The sequence below is a fragment of the Lytechinus variegatus genome, chromosome 16 (assembly GCF_018143015.1).
Source record: "Lytechinus variegatus isolate NC3 chromosome 16, Lvar_3.0, whole genome shotgun sequence".
Taxonomy (NCBI): Eukaryota; Metazoa; Echinodermata; class Echinoidea; order Temnopleuroida; family Toxopneustidae; genus Lytechinus; species Lytechinus variegatus.
In genome coordinates this window covers 22,620,687-22,643,828 of record NC_054755.1, presented here as the reverse complement: position 1 = coordinate 22,643,828, position 23,142 = coordinate 22,620,687, and the positions used below count along the sequence as shown (strand labels likewise).

At 36.7% G+C, this 23,142-nt stretch overlaps 1 protein-coding gene across 1 annotated transcript in view; it reads left to right on the top strand.

The window, feature by feature from the left end:
• Nucleotides 1-215: 215 nt before the first annotated feature.
• LOC121429425 (fragile X mental retardation syndrome-related protein 1-like) overlaps nt 216-23,142 on the top strand; it is a 48,010-nt gene continuing 25,083 nt past the window's right edge. Inside the window, exons 1-3 of the mRNA XM_041626411.1 lie at nt 216-373; nt 21,664-21,716; nt 22,344-22,440. Of these exons, the coding sequence (XP_041482345.1) occupies nt 221-373; nt 21,664-21,716; nt 22,344-22,440 (303 nt within the window). The 5' untranslated portion in view covers nt 216-220. The remainder of the gene's footprint in view (nt 374-21,663; nt 21,717-22,343; nt 22,441-23,142) is intronic.

The window sequence follows — 23,142 nt, the reverse complement described above, 5'->3', positions numbered from 1 at the left end:
ACTTGTTGATAAAATCATAAAAAATGCATATGGTCGTTGTAACTATACATTGAAACATAACAAAAATGATATAACAACAATTATTGGAAAGTGTTAATTCATAATTTTTGAATATTTGTATGTAATTATGTAAGTCATTTAATCACCCAACCCCTCTTCGAATCGTTAGAATTATATCACTATGCTATTGTGCAATACTTTTCACGCACACCATACCTGAATGAAATTAGCGACAAAGTTGATCCTGGCCTGCGAACGACCTTTTCACAGATATCAGATTTTCTCAAATCTCAATGAACTCATGGATTTTGAAACAGTCATGGAGGATTTTGTCGGTGTAGAAGTTCGAGATGCAAATGGAGCTTTTTACAAGGTGTGTATGTTTTTACCGTCAATTTATAGATTCATGGATTTGCCATTCCGTATTGTCAAACGTCTACACTGAGCTGAATGTGTTAAAGAATTTTGTGTGTTTACTGTTGTGTGTGTGGAGAGAGACTTGCCGAGAATGGAGTGAGCAGTGCAGTCGACTTTCGTCAGTGATTTTGACCAATTTGTACGGCATCATCCGTAAGCATGCATGGGAGTGCATGGGAGATGGAGTGATGATGCACTCATTCTAGGCTACAAGAGTGATGCTAAGCAGTTAGAAATTAGATAGTCTGTTCTTACTTGTATCATATTTTTAAATTTCTTGTTCACAGATAGAGTAGACAGCGGGCAGCCGTCTGTTTCGAGGAGTTTTTAATTTTTTTTAATTTTTAATTTCTCCTCGTACACAGACGGGTCGTTATTGTGCAGGGGTATTAGATTTAGAGTTCCATATGCACCCCCCACTAAAATTGAAAATGAAAACATGGAGAAGGTTCAGAATAATATATCTAAAATATAGAACATAAGTAATGGGGAAGTGGAAATACATACCAAAAATGCAAAATATGGGCTTTATTCCGTCAAATTTCGAGCAGGATCTAGTGCATGTAATTGTCTATAGTATAGACATCGGTTTATTTAGTCAGTAAAGGGTCTGTGAGTCAAGACTAGTCGAACTATCGGCTAATAATCGTTAAAATACCCCTTTCGGGTATCAGCGCTTCTCACTAGCATAGCGGGAAAGGTCTTGACTGCAGATAAATCGAGGTGAGTTCAAGTCCCCACTTAGGTAAGCAACAGTAAAAAAAAAATGATAGAAAAATCTGAAGTGATCCAACCGGAAGTCTCAACAACATTTTGTTATTTTTAGTGGGGGGTGCATATGAAACTCTTTCCTGTGCAGCCACCATTAGGGAACTTACAATGCAAAATCCCCCATCGGGGCTCTTAAATTTTGTGTCTTGAATGCATCAAACTTTTGAAAATTAACGTGACCGAAATGCAAATTAATATTCCCTCTTGGCATTAATTGCCCAAAATCGGGGAAAAATCAAGTTAAAAGTAACAAAATCAGTGACTTATCTCAGCTGTTGCGAAACTTCACCTCCCTGTTTTATCTGAACTTACATGTAGTACGTAAACATTTAGCCATTGAGTGTCCTGTACAGATCGCGCTAGAACTTCTGTCTCTGTATTTGGTGAGTGAAGCCAACGGAGTTCAGCTGAACAACCAACATAACAGAGACCAAAGCTTTTGGTCTTGTGTACAGACAGCTCACGATTGTGCAGCCGCCATTTTGGTTAACAAAAATAAACCTGACAGGGCTCTTCGATTTTTTTCTTAATTTCATCAAAGTACGTAAAAGAACTAGACCAAAATGAAGATCATGAAGATTAATAGAGAAAGTGGACACTTACATGTAGCATAATAAAAATTAATTGGACCAAAACAAAAATACAAATTACAATCATTGAATCATATAAAATGTGTATTTCTGTAGCACAAATTTTAATATTATTTTGTCATTAAAAATGGAATTGAAAAAGTATGGTAAACAGAAATTATCTACTTACTGCCCAAAATCGGATGCTGTTTCCAAATATCGGACACGTAATGTTGAGTGGCGCAATCAATTTTGGCGATTTAAATCGCGATCTACACGTAAACCCCAAAATGATTGCTTGATTGTTGAGAAGATAACTAGTTGTATCAGCTGCAAAAATGCAGATTTTTTATTATCACTATCAATAATTTTGATATAGAAATCAGTAAATAATAAGTATTTACATGTACTAAGCAAACAGACCTCTTTCAGCTCTAAATGTTGGACATCTTCACTCAGCTGCATACGAATTCATTCTGAAAATGAGGGTGCGCGCGTCAACAGCACACATTTCCAATTCAATCAGCTGGTATGTCTGATGTTTGGGAGAGTGCCTTACATGTATTTGGAAGGGTGTCAAATTTCATGCCGTAGGGAACCCACGCGATGGCCATTGCAGATTTTCTTGCGATATATCGAACATTTGCAATCTCTGCTGCAATATTTCCGGAGAGAGTTGAAGTCATTTTTGTCCGATGTCAGGAGGTTTTTTACTCTATTCCGTTTTGGCCTTAAATGCACCAAAGCGAGAGAAAAAAAACTTTAAAAGGGGAAAAACAGTGACTTACTTGGCTGTCGTGCAACTCCCACTTCCCTGGTTTTTCCAAACCTAATACGTACATACAGTAGTCTAATGCTGTTCATGCTAAACTCATTGGCCAGTATTCTGAAGTCGGGTTTAATTTAAAGTTGTGGTTTACTGAAAGGTAGGGGAAGGCGGGGTAAGTTGAGCCATTTTTTTTTCATGTTAGAACTGATATGATTCATAATCTTTAGAAATAAAGTACCTTGTCTTAAAATTTATTTCTTGGGAAACATTTTTACTTAAATTACATTCTACCCCCACAATGAAAGTCACTGTCACCTTTGAAAAACAAAAATGTCAAACGGCTCAACTTGCCCCACCCTTGGGGTATTAGTTCAGCCACAAAAACTGTGTACAAAAGGTATGGGACAAGAGCCAGCATGACAAGTTTTTTTTATTTCAAAGTCATTCTCTTGCTAATTCTCTATAACTACTAACATCTTAAAAGTAAAACAACTGTCGTGTGAATTTGGTCCTTTTTGCCTGCATATCAGTGGCTTTTCAATTAAGTTTTTTTTTCTAAATATATACATGTACATGTACAGTACATTACCATATGAATTACCATGGGTCAACTTGCCCCATGTTGGCTGGCTCAACTTGCCCCATGTTGGCTGGCTCAACCTACCCCAGTCCGATATTTTCACATTGCATTTCTTACACTTCCATCATGTAAAAGACTATGACCAGAATGAGAATCCATAAAGCTTTGCAATGATCGTAGAACATTTTTCTACGATTGATTCCATAACTACAATGTATGATCAATCGTAAAAATCAAGGGTACGATTACTCGCTAACCTTTGTGTTATGGGACCCTGGACTACATGTAAGTAACAATATTGTTCTTATTATATTCAAAGATGCATGTGGGTAAAAAGCGCTTGTCTATTTCACACCTTTTAAAAAAAAAATTTACTGAAATTTGTATTTTTCCCTGTGAAAAATTATTTTTGTTTCAACGTTGAAAACAATGTGGTGGGGTTAATAGGAGTTATTGAATGGGTCATCGATATATTTCACCATTATAATGTCTGACTCATTCATTATCGGCCTAGGAGTGGTGGCTCAACTTAATACCTCAGAAACATGCCCCACCTTCCCCTACAGGTTTAATTTATGTGCTCAGTGGACAATCTTAGGCCCGAATTCACAAATCTAGGTGGTTTTTAAAACCCATGGTTTATGCAGATTTCCTGTACATAACTTACGCTTAATTTAGCGCGTGCATGTGTAAAACATGTCCAATGCTGATGCGTGCTTTTGTCACAGTGCGCCGAAATTGGCGCCTGTTGCCGTGGTTATCCACGCTATTTTATTCAATGAGTCCACTGTTTTTATTCATGAGTCCACTCTTCAAACAGTGGACTCATGATTAAAATAGCATATTCTAACCATGGTAACAGGCGTCAATTTGGTGTACCGTGACAAAAGCACGCATCAGCATTGAATGTTTTATATACGCGCTAAATTAAGCGCAACTTATGCAGGAAATCTGCATAAACCATGGATTCAACCAGGGGTTTTCAAAACCACCTTTGTGAATTCGGGCCTAAAATTTAATGATTAAGAACTTATGTAAAAAGAGTTTTCTTCATCACTAAAGCATGGTGAAACTTGAAAGAGCATTGTGTAAACACTGGAATGTATTAAAACCAATTGATGATATTTTCATAATTTTTAGCTTTCCATAATTTTAACACAGAGTTAGACCATGGCCTAATATCCTCAGAATACCGTCATTCGGTCTACTGTCATTTTGGTCTAATTGTAATTTGGTCCAACTCACTTTAAGAGTTTAATGTCGAGATTTCCACTACTTGTAGACTGTAGTAATATAATTTTGTACATTTTCAAATGAAAATCATAATCGCTCATCCAAATATGATGTTAGACGAAGTAGATATTAAATAGACGAAATCGGACATTAGTAAAAAAAATATTTCAGTGAGCTAAATTAGTAGATGATTCAGTACATGTATGTTCAAATTTATGTTTTTCATTACCAATACCAGAAAGATAAAAAACAATGATTCTGCAAATGATCATACAAAACTATGAATTGAGAAATACATTTTTTTTAGCCATGAGTAAACATTTATCAAACTACAATACAAGAGCAAATAGAGCAATTCTTGTGGATAAGAAAGTAGCCCTACTCTGTACATAGCCAAATTGGGTCACTAGTAAAGAAGAGAATTCACAAATGTTGCTTGAATGCAACCCAAGATGAGAGTTCAAACTGCAAAATACCGCAAGAACACTTTGAAGCAAATTTGTTTGATTGTACATTGACCATGGCATGGGTAGCAATAATAGATAGGTGTGAAGCCATTACCCAACACTCAAGGTCTAGGTGTGGGACTGCATTCTGATGTGTGAATAGGGTGTGCATTTATGTGGGGTCATTGAAAAGGTATTTGATGTGAAACATCGTGCATGCACTATGATTGCTTTTGCGGCCCTGGCGCTGAAAGTCTCTGCACCACTGTGGCACTGCCATTCCACATTGATCCGAGAAATCCTGATTCAGAATCTCAGACATTTTATTTACGTTAATAATAATAAAATCACCATTTTAAAAGTCAAGTCCACCGCAGTGAGTTGATTTTGATAGATACAATGTAGCATGATTAAAATCAAACTCCACTGTAGTGCGTTGAAAATTTTTACCAAAATCTGAAGTTGAGTGTTAAGGCGTAGTGGTGTGGTGCAGTTATCAGTATGTTTTATTTTGTGGTGACCTTGCGATTGTTTTAAAGTAAAGAAGAGTTTAAATACATGAAATTGCTGAGAAAGTATCGCAGTAAAACTGACTTTCATAACTTTTGCAAAGGACCATGAATCTGAGTGATGTTCTTTGAAAAACGGAATAGTTCCTTTGACTGTCCACATCAATTTGTTTTGATATGGAGTAAAATATGAAAGAAATGACGCAGAACTTTCCTTTAAAAGGTGAAAATAAGAAGTCAAGAAAGTCCTTTGTGGTGATTGAAATGAGGATTCGCTTATTTTTAGATCCATTGTTGGTGCACAAGTAAGGGAGCTTATGATGTCAAACACTCATCCAAAAATTATCTAAGAAATGGATTTGACCACTCCATTAATTATTAAAGATTGCAGATTGCTGTTGATTTATTCTAGTTGGAAGCCAGGGGGGCAATACATGATTTACTCTCCATGGATGATCTGAAAGAAGATTTACAGTGTACAAGATTTCTACTATTTTCTCTCGATCCCTCTGCCCTTTTCTTCCCTATCCTCTTGACTCTACCTCTCTCTTAGTCTTTCCTCTCGCTCCCTCTCCATTCCATCTCTCCTTTCCCCTTGCCCCATTTAACACTCTGTTATGTATTTCACATGATAATTCTGTGATTTTAAACCTACCAACATATTGACCATGAACATGTACATCGATTGGCAAACTACATGTACAGTACAAGCACTAGTACATTGAACTTGTACAAAATTCAACCTACACGTACACATGTACATACTAGTCAAGATACAGACAGAATTTCATGTACATAAACTTGTCAAATTCGACAGGATTGAATGAAGATCTATATCATCTACATGTAGTTTGTGCCAGAAGGGTTTTGAAAAAGAAGCTGATGCACTCCAACATTGATTATAAAATGGTTCTGGTCCTGATCAGAAGATGTATAGGTTAAACATGTCCAAACGCTGTAAGTCAATCATGTGATGATGAACTTCAAACTATGTTGCCATCATTGTATACGACACCGTTCTCACTGTCTTCCTAAAACTAGTTTTACTGGGAACTTCATGTAGTATAGTGGAAACTAGTTGAATATGTAATGAGAACGGTTGAATACATGTAGATCTTGGAAGCGATCTTCCAAACTGGTTCATAAAAACTACCTCGCGATTTATGTAGTTTTTAAGATCGCTTTGCCTTGTTAAACTAGTTTTAGCATGAGGACACAAAACAACTCTTCTTAGGGAATCGATCTTTGCACATTTTGAGCGCGCTACTCTACACACTGTGTAGAATACCTACTATGTGGTTTCGAATTTCGCGCCCACTGAGAGCATTCCCATAGCAACAAGATCGCTTCAATACTTGAAGTGATTTTGAAAACCACTTTCAGATGATCAAAGGGGAACGCTAGAAAAGCGATCTTCCAAACTGGTTTCCTGAACCGGTTTCCAGTAAACTAATTTTAGAAAGCGTAATGAAAACAGGGTACAGGCGTACATTGTACATCTTGTGCTATTAATCTGATGGAAGAGCTCTTTATAAAACTGGCCAAGATTTACCTCCTGCCAGTGTGTGTGTTTGTTGATGTAAGCTGACACCAATGCACCCCAATCCCTATTCAAATGATTAAAAGTTCAGGAGTCTCCTTTTAATAGCAGAGAGGATTTTGATAGCCATGTCGTGTGTACATGTGGGCCTATGCATTGTACTGTAGCTTTCATGAATATGAACCAAATGATGATATATATTTCTAGAGCACCAAATCCACAATTATGTGCTCAAGGCGCTGAGAAAAAGAAATGAGAAAAATTACATGGAGTAGGGAAAGACAAAGGATAAAAAGTATCACAATCATGACAATACAAGAGAGTGTCATCTCTTCATGACGAAAATCTTGCTTTGAAGAGCAGTATACCCCAAGTTTCCCTTATCAAATCTCTTCTCAAAAACCTATTGCCCATAAGCATGAAATTTAAGTATAGAAACACCTGTTTCTTGACCTCGGTCCGAAGATAATACACCCCAGCATCAACGGTCACAGCAGGGGGCCACACACGATATGGATTGCAATGTGTGTAGTTCTGGTGAGTGCATGGAGTTCCATGTATACACATGTTGATAGAAACTTTTCTTTCTTTCTTTCTTTCTCTTTCTTTCTTTCTTTCTCTCTCTCTCTTCCTTCCTTCCTTCCTTCCTTTCTTTCGTTAAGACTGTATCGTTGCGCGAGTGAACGGCATGCATCCCATATTTTCTTGCTGTATGGACAGAAACTAGATGGGATGCATCGCGGTCCTTGCATGCTAAGCATACCGTAATTTTTATTCCGCATACTTTCCTTATTTCGAGGTCAATTTTCTTTGTTCGAAATTGAAAATGGACTAGTATTGGATGTCTGAATGTAATATGCCTTTGAAAACGTGATTAATATCGAATACAATAATTTCATTCCAAAGATCCTTCTACAGGCAGACAAGTCTTACGTAATAGCACAGCTGTTGTTTATCATTTCGTCCTTGGCTCAACGCTCGTTTAGCTGGCCCGTGGTGGTGAAATTGAGACAAGGGGATTACCTGGCCAAGATGGGTTTATCGGGGTTGGAAATGTTGTTTGAGATTTTCCAAACGAAAAACGGGGTATACGACCGCAGTTTGCAGTCCGAAGTGCGGTCGAGAATCAAACGGGAAATTTTCGTAATGATCCCCAATATACGGAGCAAAAAATCATGTGGTTATGCGGCCTATGGACTTGTACACAGGGTTGTGAGGTTTGGGGGGAATATACATGAAGCACTGAAAAAAATGATGAAATTCCATATTTAATTGTTCGAAATAGACATGAAATGAAATACTCCGGAAAATTTCCCTTGCCCAACTGATCGTTAGCCTGGCAGCCGCAGTGCAGCGCCAGATCGACGAGGCTCTATCCCTTTAATCATTGAACGCCAAACAGGGTAGCAGCAGCTTCCATCTTTTAATGTCTTTTGGTCTGACGCGTCCGGGGTTTGAACTCTTGACCTCCGGTTGTGAGATGGACGCTCTACTCACTGAGCCAACACAATGTTTCTGAATTTTTAAACCGAACTGAAAATTTTGAAATTCACTTGCGTTGGTGAAACTAATCCTGGCGGATCTGAATTTTGTTGTTTGATTCCCAATCCAGCTCACCAATTTTTTTTTTATTTAGGGGGAGGGGTGGGGGCCTTGTGTGGCAAAAATAATATTGATAATAAAAATAATAATAGGACTATAGGGTATTCATATTGCGCACATATCCACCTTGTTAGGTGCTGAAGGCACTCCTATATTACCTGGCTAAGCTAGGCGTTCATAGCGCACACAGCTTCTTGAGGAATAACTTCCTACCGGTACCCATTTACCTCACCTGGGTTGATTGCAGCACATTGTGGATCAGTTTCTTGCTGAAGGAAATTACGCCATGGCTGGGATTCGAACCCACGACCCTCTGTTAAGCAGATTTAAGCAGAAAAAACATCTTTTGCTCTGCGGCCTGATCTCAAAATTCATTCATCAAATACCACAAATAATTGTGGGTGTTTGTGCTTTGTAACATTGCAGACCTTCATTTTTTAGGAGCGCGATCGCGCCGGCGCTCCTAAAAAAAAATTTTTTAAAAAATTGCACTCCTAAAAAAGAAAAAAAAGCCTTCACAAAAAGTTGCTGAAATTTCACTTTACATCTTTGTATCCACGAAATAGGCATCTGTTTTTTTCCCGAATTCCTTGAGATTATTTTGATTTAGTTTGAAACTAACAAAAAAAAGAAGAATATTCACCTCTTTCCCAACTCTGACTTGATTTTAATCTCTGTAAATATTGTAGTCCCATATGAAGATACATGTATTCATGGCAACACCATGGAAGTTTACATGTGGGACTACAATATTTACCAAGTGTAAATTCATTTAAGCAGAGTCGGGGAAAGAGGTGAATATTCTTTATTTTTCTGATAGTTTTCAACTAAATCAAAATAATTTCAAAGAATTATGGAAAATAGATGGCCATTTCATGGATTTTATAAAGATGTAAAATGTGAAATTTTAGCAAATTTTTGTATAGTATTTTTTTTAGCAGGAGTGCCATATTTTATAAACGTATTGACCCAGGTCTAGTTTCACCACAGATTAATTAATAGCTACACAGCCATTACATATATATTACGATAAAGAAAAATCTACAATTCAACATACATGTATTGTATTGATTTGATTTGAGCTCCTCAAAAAAATAAGGAGAGCGATTTATTGAGCTCCACAAAATTATAAACGTGAAGGACCAGTTGACGTTCTCTGACATTATTTTCAAATATTTCATGGATGATATTGCAAGCAAAATTCTTGAAATTCCTGTCAAGTTTGGACCAACAATCCATGTACAGTGCAGCAACTGGGAATAATGTACATGTACGTTTTTTTTACCCTCATGAAGAAATGTAATTCCTCGTGAATAGTCTCCAAATATGTAGAGCTTTCATTTCAATCAAAGCCAGCATCATTCTTGAGGCTGCATTTGATACGGTATGCTCCCCTTTAAAATAGGCATGTAATACTAGCGTGTGCATACGAGGACATGCATCTGCATGCTGTAAGATGTTGAATTTAGCACATGATGTCAGCCTGTATGATGCGATGCATCAAGCTTGAAACATGTACGTGGGCTCTGGATACTATTTTGACATCATTCATGACCATGTACATGAACTGTACATGTACCATACAATATTAAAGTGCGTCTGCTGCTGCCATTTGGCAATCATACCTTCTGATTCACTTTATTACCCATCTACATGTACAAAAGCAGTGTATACATTCTTGAATTAAAATGTGCAATGGAATTGCAGAGATGCCAAGTTCAAAGACCGGCTATTCGTGAGATTTTCTGTGGATCTGAGTGAGATCACAGACATTGTGTACAATATATATGGGGATAGGCTGTGATAGTTGCGTGAGACAGAAATTTGAGAGGATGAACAAGAGTTCAAAATGCTTGAGTCTCGCGCATAATGCGCGAGACTTGGTAGCTCTGGAATTGATCAATCAGATTGTCTCAGTGGCAGCAATCATAGTTCTAACTTTTTTTATGTAATTTGGACAATACATGTAGGCTACACTGCAACAATGGAACAAAAGAAATTGCCATTTTTTGTCAATATGTTAATAGTGATGGCATATTTTCAAAACATTGTATATATTAGGGTACGTGACATGTATTTACGGTCAACTGTAGATAATGGCAAAATACATATTACGCTGTACATATACATGTACACATATATTGCACTTGAAATGGATACTCTTCACATCTGTTCTGAACATGTATGTACATGTAGGTCTACAGTAGGAAGTTACATGTATGTAAGTACTACAGTGTAGGAGGCAAATAGCATTTTGGATCAAAGAACAAAGATGCATTTAGCTAAAAAGAATATGATGACAGTCACTGAACAATTTTTACTTGGAGGACGAGAGGAGCATTATTTCATTCATATTGTTATAAGCTACTGTCATCCTTGCATCTGATTGGCTATTTAAGAGCAATTAAGTCACTGAGCATCTGTGTTGTCATTGACCTCACAGTGAACCTGGTCAGCGACCCACTAGGGGTGTTCATGGAGGCCTCACTGTTCTGCACTGTATCGCCGCATGTGTGTGTGTGGGTACAGTTCAATTGTGATTGGGGGACCAAGATGTGTAAACTGTATTAAACAATTTGAGTCGCTGCCCAGAAAGCAGTAGATGGCAGGTTCGAGTCCCACTGGCTCCAATTTTTTCTGACTTACATGTATGATTTTATGATTTTCATACAGATCGAGCATACTGATCTTATGATTTTCATTACAGATCGAGCATACTGATCTTAAAAACAAACATGAGTAATGCCGAAAATTTGTGAAACAAATTATAATTTCCTCCTATTAAAAAAAGCCTCTTAATTTACTATGTATTAAACAAGCCTTTAAAATTGATCAAGGCCATCAAAGGTCATGGCAAAGGATGCCCTTCTGCTTGGCTTCAAGCCAAGGTAGGAAATATGTGAGGGCGATGGGCAATCTAGCCCTCATGTCAGCCCAAATAACCCCTAAACACGAACCCCCAAATAGCCCCTAACATTCCCCACAAAAAGCATGCTTTGGGGTGACCATTCTTTTTGAATAGCGTTAACCCAAGATATGCCACAAACAGTATTCAAGATCTTGGCAGAATAACATTTGCATAATGTCTACTGCATAATTGCTTGTTGCCCCTAAAACGTACGTGGTCGCATGTCATAAGGTGGTCCAATTTCGCGAACAGGGTAAAAATGGTCAAAAATTTTATTATTTGATATGTTATAGCTATTACCATTCTCTACATAATGAAAAAGTTTTAAGTCTCGAATACCGTTATTTTTCCTTAAAATGACTAATTAACAGCTAATTATTACATAGATGTCAATGTAAATGTGAATTTTGAAATGCGTTTTTCTCAAATTGGACCTGCTGCACATAAAATGGTGTCAAAAGTTAATGCAACATTGGATCACCCTAGTATTTTGCAGTTATAATCTTGAAACATCAATGATTAAATCTGTACCAAAAATAAAATAATTATCTATTATTTTATGCATGTTAATTATACTAATTAATTAACAGTATTTAATTTCACATTTCTGCCCCCAAAATACCTGTCACTGTATTTGTATGCTTGGCAAAATGACAACATCATGGGTAGAAATGTTTGTTGCAATGATACACAACATTTGTACTAAAAATTAAGATTACAAATTAGATAATTAACCAAATCTCTCCGGTTTACTAATTGATAAGGTTGCAGATCAGAGCTGACATACACATGTATTCCATTGCTGCATATTTTCAAAATTGTCAAATTTTTATGACATTTAGTTGTTCCCTGCTTTAAAACGCCCAGAAATATGAGGATATCAGTCATATTACATATTATAGTAAGTTGTTAATTAGGTTTAATTAATATTTTATCATTTACCGCATCCACCGGCTCCGCCACCCCTATTACTTCAAACTTAATGTGCTATAGTTTTTGTTCCTGATATTGTATTGATCTAATTCATAGTAATAATGGGCAAGTCCAAGAAAAGGTCACCCTGGAAGGCAAAATTTCATCTTTAATTTAAGAAGTTATCTTTGGTGGGGTAAGAAAGCCCAAATGTTGAATTTTAAAATTTCATTTAAAAAAATTTGATAATATGCATATTTATGCTAATTTGGGGCACCTAATTTGCATAATCAGTAAAATGGGTGTTACGTATGGGACAATTATAAAAACTCATAGAAAATGAAAACAAAACTTCTGAGATTTAGTCATAGGTGGGACATGGACCCCCTTACATCTTATTACTTTTGGCAGAAAAAAGTGGTGTCATCTAATTAATTATGCAAATTAGGTCTTGTCCAAGGATGGAATGTCCCATACGTAACATTTTGAGGATGTTTTTTTAAGTTATTTCTCATAATACAATACTTGTATTGTTGCATCTCTGGGAAGTTCTAATTTATTAAGTATGAAAATGTTATACCCCAAAAAGTTTAAAAAATGGAGTTTACTTTTTAATTAAAAGTTAATTAAAAAATTGTTACGTATGGGACAACATGTTACGTATGGGACATTTATACACAATGTCAATGGGGAGATTTGTGTACAAAGTGAATGAAGAAAAACAAATTTCAAGAGTGCTCTAAAAAGTGATTATTTCCCTTTTCTTTAGTATTTAAACACTGATTTGTTATGAATACTGATTAATGAATACAATCCAAGCAAAAAAAAATTGTGAAAATGGAAAAATATGAAAAAATAAAAACAATAGAAATACATAAGAAATTCATAAAACCATGAAAAACAAGGAATAAAAAGGTTGAAATGTCTAATTTCCCCTTCAGTCATATCAAATGTCTCAGTAAAACATTTAAAAAGAAAGAAACTCTTTTGTTATTTCCATATTTTAAATTATTTCAATTTTTTGAATTATGGGAAAAATTGTGTACGTTCTCTATGGGGACAAAATGTCCCATACGTAACTGTCCCATACGTAACATGTCATTAATTTGTTTAATTAGAGTCTGTAATTAGAGGGATTTGGCTTATGACATGAAACTTGCCATAAATATACTATAGTATTGAGACTTCTATCACACTAACTTTTAAGTTGTCAAGTGAAATACTTTAAGAGAATTCTCAACTTGAAAAAAATGTATTAAAAATTGTCTTTTCTCTGCGTCCCATACGTAACGGCGCATCTTTTCACTCTAAAAGGTCAAGATCAAGGTCATATGTCACAATTTTTTGCATGATTATTCTTCTCCTAGATGTCTACCATCATTAGGGTATTCAATCTAATCAAAGTCATTTAACACTATTTTTCAGGTCATTAAAGCCTCTGAAATGTCCCATACGTAACGCGCGCGAATTCTTGGACTTGCCCTATATTTAGCCTATAGTTCTAGCTTCAAAATGAGATATTACTCAATAAATTTGGTGAAGATGCTGTGATGTAGCAACAATTTATCCATGGCACCGTGTGGAAAATTGTTCATACGCCACCCTTTTTGCATACCCAACTTCTGAAATGCGACCAAATGTACATGTAGCCCCAAATAGCCCTGCCCCTTGTTGAGAAAAAGATAGCCCCTACGAAATAGAAATGATTTCCTACCCTGCTTCAATGTCCCCCTCAAAAGGCCTGCCTCTCGTTGACCTTGGAGAGCTGCCGTGCCCTTTTAATTTTTTTCCCACCCGTGCTGTATATGTGCTCTATAGAACAATAATACTTGAAATTAAAAAAGAATATTGGAAATATGAGGCCTGCTGTGATGTGTGCTGACAGTTTCAAGATTAAGAAAAAGACATAATATGCCCCCAAAACTATGAAAATACTTCAAAATCAGGGGTTATTAAATGAAGAAAATTTTGCCATTACCAAATCGTCTCTTGTAGGTGTTAAGATAAAGACCTCGTCTCTCAAAAAAAGATACCGGTAGCTTAGAAAAAGTTTTTTTTGCATGTACAGTACCTGTATTACATACATTTGATGTACTGTACATTTAATACAGCCTTGTTTTGTAAAGAAAGAGGTCTCTAGACATATACATTTGTAAATTAGGAGACTATTGCCATACAATAATAATTTTTCAGCTGCATTTAAAGGGGAATCCAGCCAGGTTCATATGTTGTGTTTGGAAGGAGAAAAATAAATGAAACATATTGGTGAGAGTTTGAAAGAAATAGGACAAGCAATAAGAAAGTTATAGCTGCTTTAAAATTGAGATCACTAATACTTTGTAGATCTCAACTTGGCAACTGGGTAAGTAAATTATGACAAGGGGCAAGGACAACTTTTCCATAGGCCATGTACTTTATTATCAGGGATTTGTGGTTTTCTCCTAAGTTTCCATTTCCCTGGGGCAGTAATCTAAATATAACCCAGGTAGTATATTGTTTTATGTCCTCATGATAGACAAATAAAATTTGAAATAAAACTTTTGGGAAAAATGACATTTAAGCCAAAATATGTATTGGAGTACATGGAAGAGTAGTCCTTGCCTTACATCATTATAACATCCCATATATGCGACCAATTTGAAGTCTCCATGGGTATAGTGATTACCAATATTTACAACATTTAAAAATTCATAACTTTCTTGTTGTTTGTCCAATATTGTTCAAACTTTCGCCTATCAACTTGTATGATTTTTCATTTCCTTATAAAAACAAGCTTTTATTTGGGTTGGATTGCCCTTTAACACCGCAGTGACGTATTATGATATCTGCAGTAGATGTCAACTTAGTGTAGTATGTTTATTTACAAGAGAGTTGCATCCTTCATTTGGGTCAGATTAAAAAGATTACAGAGACCTGACAAGATTTCAAGTCTCTCTGGCATTACATGTATGTATTCTGAGGACAGAGAATAATCCTTTATTGGTTTAAAGATCTACCACCATCATTGTGAAACCTGCTGCTTACATCCGACTGTTTACTTACTTGGTCCAAACATGGACATTGATCATGAGGTTCCTGTCATTATCCATGTGTCCGAACTTGCCCACTTTCAGGTCTATCAATAGTGCACAACCTTTTAAATGTCCTTTGTGAAATTGAGCTGTACATGTATATGTCCCTTTAACTGCATGTATTCCTATCCTATTGTATGCCAGGCCAGGTGACTTGGTATTAGACTGCATGGGGCGAGTGGTGGATACTTGACATAGCTATGGTCTTACTCTCATCACACATATCATCTCAATATAGAATCTCTCTTTGCTGTACTCTCTTCTCTCTCTCTCCCTCTTTCATCTTTGCCACTTCTTATTCCCTCTCTCTCTCTCATACTCTTCTTTTCTTCTCCAGCTGTAGTATCATTTCAATGTTGAATCTTTTGTCAATAACCTCTTCTTTATGCCTCATCTTTTCACTATCTTACCTCCTTCTATCTTCCTCTCTTTCGTTAATCTCTACTCATTTCCATATTGAATGTCTCAAATTGTGTACATGTACATGTATGCATGTATACTTCTTTCTCTCATCTTTTCACTCTCTTGCTCTCTTTTCCTCTTTCTTGCACTCCATAGCATATCATGATACAAATTTCCAGTGATTATCACAGACGATGGTCATAAGCTACTGAAAATTATTGGTCTAGAATAAAATTTAAAGAGAAATAAAATTGCTATACTACAGATCTGCTTCATTAAAGGCTCAGACTGGGGACTGTGCCAATTTGATCTTAATCTCTGACCCTCTCCCCCAAGACATGAAGCACCCTTGTTTCTCAAAATCTTGATTAATGATTATTTCATCTCTGTTTCTTTGAAAACAAATATTGCAGGCTTATGCTGCCCAACTTTGGCAAAAGGTAGCAAGTGACACATCAGTCAAATTTGAGTTCTTGTCGTTTCAGAAACACCCTTTATAATTATATGTTGCACGTTCTTGCAAACTTTTACCCCTACATGTATATTTTTTTCTTGTGTGTACGTGTGCTTGTCTGTTGGTCTACCTCTCAATCATTCCAAATTTGGGGGATATAATCTGAACTTTTATTCTTGCAAACTCTTTGTTAGGACAGAATTTTCATATTTTTTCATAGTGTCAAATGGTTGTGCACACAGCTCTTATGAGAGATGCAGTATACATGTATGTACATTCCTTCATGAATTTTCAAGCAAATCATGCTTACATGTACACTATATTTTCCAATCAGAAAGGTTAGGAGGTGTCTCTGACTGTGTCTCTCCGTCTCATTCTTTCTCTCTCTTTCTCTTCCTCAGTCTCTCTTTCTTCTGTCTCCGTCTCCTCTGCATGCATCTCTGCCGCTCGATGTCTCCACTATTAACAGACATAAAGCCTCCCATCCTGAATACACCATTTAACCATGCAGTGACACTGCATGTGTTGTGTACTACACATGCTCATGTTTATCAACAAGCCTGTCGACTTGGCTTGGCTAGCAGTAGCTGCATGCTGGAAAGATGACAGTACTACAATCGCAATACAGCATACATGTACATGTAGCTCTATTTAGATGCAGATGTCATACTACTGTATGCACTTCTACATCACATGCTCTTGTACAGTATCAACATCAATATATGCTGTACATTTACATAGTGTTTTTCAACAATATGCAACAAACTTGCATGAATGTTTACATGAAATGATGAAAGATATTATGTCAGAAGAACAGAGATGCCAAGTTCAAAGACCAGCTATGCGTGAGATTTTCTGTGAATCTGAGTGAGATCGTAGACATTGTGTACAATGTATATGGGGACAGGCTGTGATAGTTGCGTGAGACAGAGATTTGAGGGGATGAACAAGAGTCCAAAATGCGTGAGTCTCACGCATATTGCGAGAGACTTGGTAGCTCTGGAAGAAAGTACAAGATTCCTGTACAATGTAGACCTGTATTCATTAACTGTAGATATTCACAGAAGATCAGGGGCTGCGGAATGGTTTTAAAGGGGGGGGGGGGGCTGACCATGCAAGAAAATCATAATCAGATACATGAAGGTAGTTCATTGCAGAAGATATTATACATGTACATGTATGTGTACATCTACACATTACAGAAGATTATTGCTACATGTACCGGTACACAAAACAGTGTATTGATGATGTGCATTACCAGACATTACCAGTTCATTACACAAATACATACTAGCACATTACAATGAGTTTTATTGCAGAAGATGCCAAAGAAGAGCAATGAAATATTTTCTTTAGAAATCTGGCTTTTAACCTTTAAAAGAATCGAAGACAAACAATCATTTCTTTTTTTAATAAAAAGAATTTGCGAGAGGGGTCGAAGCTGGGGTACACGTACGTGATGTCTGCAACTATGTCTGTTCTTCATATTCTCTATAGATGAGTATAAATGTTGAGAGAATTAATAGCATAATTATGGTCTGAGGCACAGTCATGCATAAAATGTATGTTATGCTTCCTTTTAATAAATTTTTCCCCATCGTTGTCTTGAAGCTGATGGAATCTCTGATAAAAAAGAGTGAGTGCCGAGGACATGGCGCTCACTCAGGGTACATTGTGTTCAAGCACAACGCAGCCAAAAAGAGACAAACATGGATCCTCTTCACTGTACATTCGGTGATAGTACATGTACCTGGGTATATTGCAATCAGCTTGAAGATATTTTAAGAATACTGTATAAAGGGAAAAAAATCATTGGGGCTCTGGGCTAATATACTTAGGAAATGCTCCCCCCCCCCTTCCAAGGCTTTTAGGGGCATTTTGACCCTGAGCCCCCAAGTAATTTTTCCCTGGTAATCCCTCTTGGTAAATTGTCAATTCATCCACTGCCAACATGTCCACTCACCACATGGTCTACCTTCATAATAGTCTAATGCCATTCAGTCCATCAACATTTGGTCTAACAATCATTTGGTCCAATAAACATTTGGTCCAATCATCACTTCATCTAATCACCAGTTTGTTTAAAGATGACCATTTCGTGTAATAACCAGTTGGTCTAATACCCATTTTTTTTTCATCGATTTCGCCCAATTAACACTTTTCCAATTAACCCAAATGGATTATGGACTAAATTGCTATTGGGCCAACTGGTTATTAGATGAAATGGTGAGTGGACAAAATGGCAATTAGACCATGTGGATAGTGGACCAATTGGTGATACATGTAGACCGAATGATAGTAGACAAGTTGGTAATTAGACAAATTGGCATTAGACAAATTACACATGTAAACCGTCCTCTTAATAGTTAATGGTCAATTTCACCCCAGATAAATGTTGATTTGATTAAATGGAGAAAAATTAGCATAATGCTGAAATTTCATCAAAATCGGATGTACAGTGAGAGATTTATGACATTTTAAAGTTTCACTTATTTTTCAAAAAACAATGATATGTACATTACAACTCTGTGACATGCAAATGAGACAGTCGTTGATGTCCCTCACTATTTCTTTTGATTTTTATTGTTTGAATTACACAGTATTTCTCTTTTTACAGATTTTACAATAAGGACTGTATACTGAACCATACAATATTAGACAATGCAAATTCTACATGTCCAGAGAGGAATAATTCATTTTTTCACTTGACAATGAAGAGAAAATTATCATATGAAAAAAAAACAAAAGAAATAGTGAGTGGATAATGTCATCAGTCTCCTCATTTGCATACCGACCAGGATGTGCATATAACTGTTTTGTGAAATTATGAAGCGAAACTTTAAAATTGTCATAACTTTCTTATTTTACATCCGATTTCGATGAAATTTTCAATGTAATGCTTGTTGGATTTTTATATAAATCGACTTTTTGTTGGGGTGGACTTGTCTTTAAAAGTGATACCATCAGAGAAGTGAAGGATTGTGTTTACCCGACAGACTCTCAACATGAGCTGTCCATCATTAGTACTTGACTCTCAAGAAAAGAATTCCATTCCTCCAGCATTTTGACATTTCTCCCACTTGGGAATAGCATTGGGAGCTTGAAGAGGATGGGAGCAGAGAGAAAGAGACAGAGAGGAAGAGAGGGAAAAAGTGAGAATTAGGGATAGATCTAGGGGATACTTGTAGGTGGATAACTACAGATACATGTATTAGCTCCAGTTGTTTTTTTTCACAATATTGAATTTTGTGATCATTTACAAATTTTAATACAATAACAGCTACATGTAAGAGCTATATGTACTGAAATCCTTACTCTAATTACATATAGCTGATAGTAAATTTGTTACAAAAATTGTGCATTTGGTGTTGAACAATTCTTTTTCAAATGGGACTTTGTTCTGTGGATCTGTGCTTTTGACTCTGTTCTTGGTTTGGAGTGTCACAGTGGGCAAAATATTTCTATTAATATCTCTTCTGTGGCGCTTTCACCTGCAGTCTCCATCCCTCTATTCTTTCCAATTGGAACAGGGTGGACGATGAGATTTCCTATGATGAGGTCACTTTGTCCTTTCATCGTCGTCGGTCCGATTCCATTCCGCAATTCCCATCGAGAGATGATGGACGATCACAAAGAATTCACCCCCTCGGCTTGGTGGATCCATCTTTGTCAGATGGGATTGTAGGGGGATGCCTCAAGACGCACGCATGCAACGCATCCAGAAATAGGAACCGCCAGACTGCATTGGAATGTCTGAACTGAAGATGAAATTATGTCATTGTCTCTGTTATATATACATACAGTACAAAACATGTACATTGAAAGAGTGCATGTAAAGGGTAGCATTTCATCAACATTTTTGTCTGACAAATTGTCAGGTCTGACAACTTTCCTTGATTATGATTGGCGGAGATCCCGGGGGGGCCACTTCCATTCACGAGTGGATACCATGCGCGACCATGGGGTCTCGAAAAGCACCCTGAACACGTAATTTCCATATTCTGAAAATGCACCCCTTAACAAGTATTGGCGTGTGAAACCCTACCCGTAACAAGTATTGGAAACAAAACGATACTCTTGGCAAATATTCCCTAAAATGAACCACTAAACAAGTACAGGAATGTTTTATTGTTACAGGTCCTTCGATCGTCGGCTTTACCTTATTTGGTTTAGTACGACCCCACCTTCTACACCTCGCGCAAATCGGACTCTAAACACGAAGTGTTGGGACAAAAAGGACATCCTTTATAAAACATTTTAATTTTGTTTTATCATCCCCGCAAATTCGACCATAAACACGTAATTTTCCTAGCGAAATAGATACCCTTTTTTCATTATTTTTGCGTTTTTGACACCCTTATCACGTTACGTACGTAACGTGCCCTATCGTGAAAAGGACATCCTTTTTACGTGTTTTTTTGGTCGCGCATGGTATCCACTCGTCAATGTAAGTGGCCCCCCAGGGCGGAGATGCACTGTTACCATAGTAACTGTCAGATAAAACAGTACTTGTCATATATTAAAAACGTCTGACAACTACAAGTCCTTTCATGAAATGTTCCCCAGTACTGTATGTATAGTACACACTGTACTCCAGTCATAGATACATGTACATGTAAGCAATTTTTTATGCAATAGGAAATTGCACTGTAGAGTAGATACAAGGGTGCAGACTGGGATGTTGCAACATTGAGACCATAACAACAAATGAGTTTCCCTTAGTAATTTTGCAAGAAATCTAGTTTGTACTGCCTCTTCTTTGTTTACATGTACCCATACGCATCGATCATGTTGCAGTGTAATGTACATAGGAAGTGGGGATTCCCCCAGTCAGGAATTCCCACATTCTGCAATGCACATAATGGGTGTGAACTTTATAGCACATTGCAAGGTAGCTCAGACAAATCAGTAATTGCTTTCCTTTTGTTCAATTTGTCAACACTAGACAGGTGACATCAGATGTAATTTATTCATAATTTTTATGGCATGATGATGTAGCCAGTAATGAGGCTGGAGCATTCTTTTTGATGCCTTTGTTTATAAGCAAGTCTATATACACGTACATGTGTCCCTGAATCTACATGTAATCTTGTGATTTAAAACTACATGTACATGTATGTAACTTTAGTTATGCTATTGTTTTAGGGCTATGTCATACTCTTTCTACTTCATTTTCCCCCCTTTAAAGTTGGGTATATTCAGAGTCTTGTCTATGTTACAATTACAGTAGATTGAAGAGGGGGGGGGGGATAAGATTTCACTTGATATCTTAATATTGGCACTCCTTCAAGTTAATAATAATTGCATTGTATTATCTTTCATGTACAGGTTTTTTTTAGTTCTGTATATTTTTCCGTTATCATTCGTTACACCTCGACTATCTGTCGATTCCTCCCTTATTTTTATCAAAATATTTTTCCATATTTCGTGTCAAAATGTGTAAGAAGAATAATCAAATGTTTTTCTTGTGTATTCCACAGGCAGTGCTAAAGAATATATTTGAAGACGAAGTGAGCATAGCATTTGAAAACAAGTAAGTTAAACTTTATTTTTAGATGCATTTTGGGGGATGCATCTCTCTACCAAGTTTGACATAAATTTATGTTCATTTTCATCAACATCACCACCACCATAATCATCTTCATCATCATCACTACCACCATCATCACCATCAACTTCATCATCATCACCATCATCATCATTGTTATCTTCACTATCATCACCATTATCACCATCAACATTGTCGACAATGTCATCATCATCATGAGCGTCATCATCTTCATCTGATCAGCGTCATCATGAACGCCATGTATGTCATCAGATCATATTTGTTGTCATCATCATCATCTGCTCGTCATACATGTACGTGTAATCATCATCATCATTATCATCTCCATAATCATTGAGCTATTTTCATAATTATCGTCATCTAGAAAGATCTTGCGAATGCTTTCTATCCATGTACTTTGTTCTATGTACTTTTATTTTAACTAATTTGAGACTAAAATCAGCAATAAATCATTCTTGAGGTCCTTCATGTACATTTATACCAATTTAGATTGAGGATTGAGTTTTCATTAGACCGTTAGATTGGATTCTATAATGAATAAATGTTTTCCATCAATCATTCCATAATATTTGTTTTTGTCATTGGTTTTAGCTGGACAGCAGAGAGAAGAGTTCCAATTAATGTTGTTCGTCTTCCACCCGAAGCCTCAAGAGAAGTGCTAGAACTTAAGGCTGATGATGAGGTCGAGGTAGGAATCAACTGAGATTAATCCTTTGTTTTTTAATAGGATGTGCAGAAGGACCATGTGAAAAATCTGTTAATTTTAAGCAGACCCCCCCTCCCCCATCCCCACCTCCCACGTTAATATTTTTGGGCAAGGCCACATATCTAGAAAGCACATTTAAGCAATATTGACTGGCCTCGAGGCGATGCGACATATATCGCCCAAACTAGATTTATATCGCCCGAGTCGTAGACGAGGGTGACATTAATTTAGTGAGGGCGATAACGTTCTTTCTCCCCCAGGCCAGTCAATATTACTATTTTAACCAAATCGGACATCTAGAGCAAAAATCATTAAAATTTTGATATTTTAGATTTTTAGAATGAGAATCTATTTTTTCATGTTGAGCAGACTGGACCTCTCAACTTTACAATTGTGATGTAATTGACATGACGCGTCCCTGGCCTAGGGACGCAGTATCCAGCGTTGTCTCAACTTGATTACCATTGTGACGTACAGCACTGCACGATTCATGGACGCGTACAAAAACGCGTAGAAAATCTGGATGTAAGTGCTGCCTTTTATTGCCCGCTACATTCCACGATAGAGATGTATACTCTATGATTCCCACAGATTTTCTCAACTTTCCTGAGAGGGCAATAAATTGGACCCGTGGATAAACAATTGGATTTTTATTGACAGGCAATTTGATCCTGGTCTTTGTAA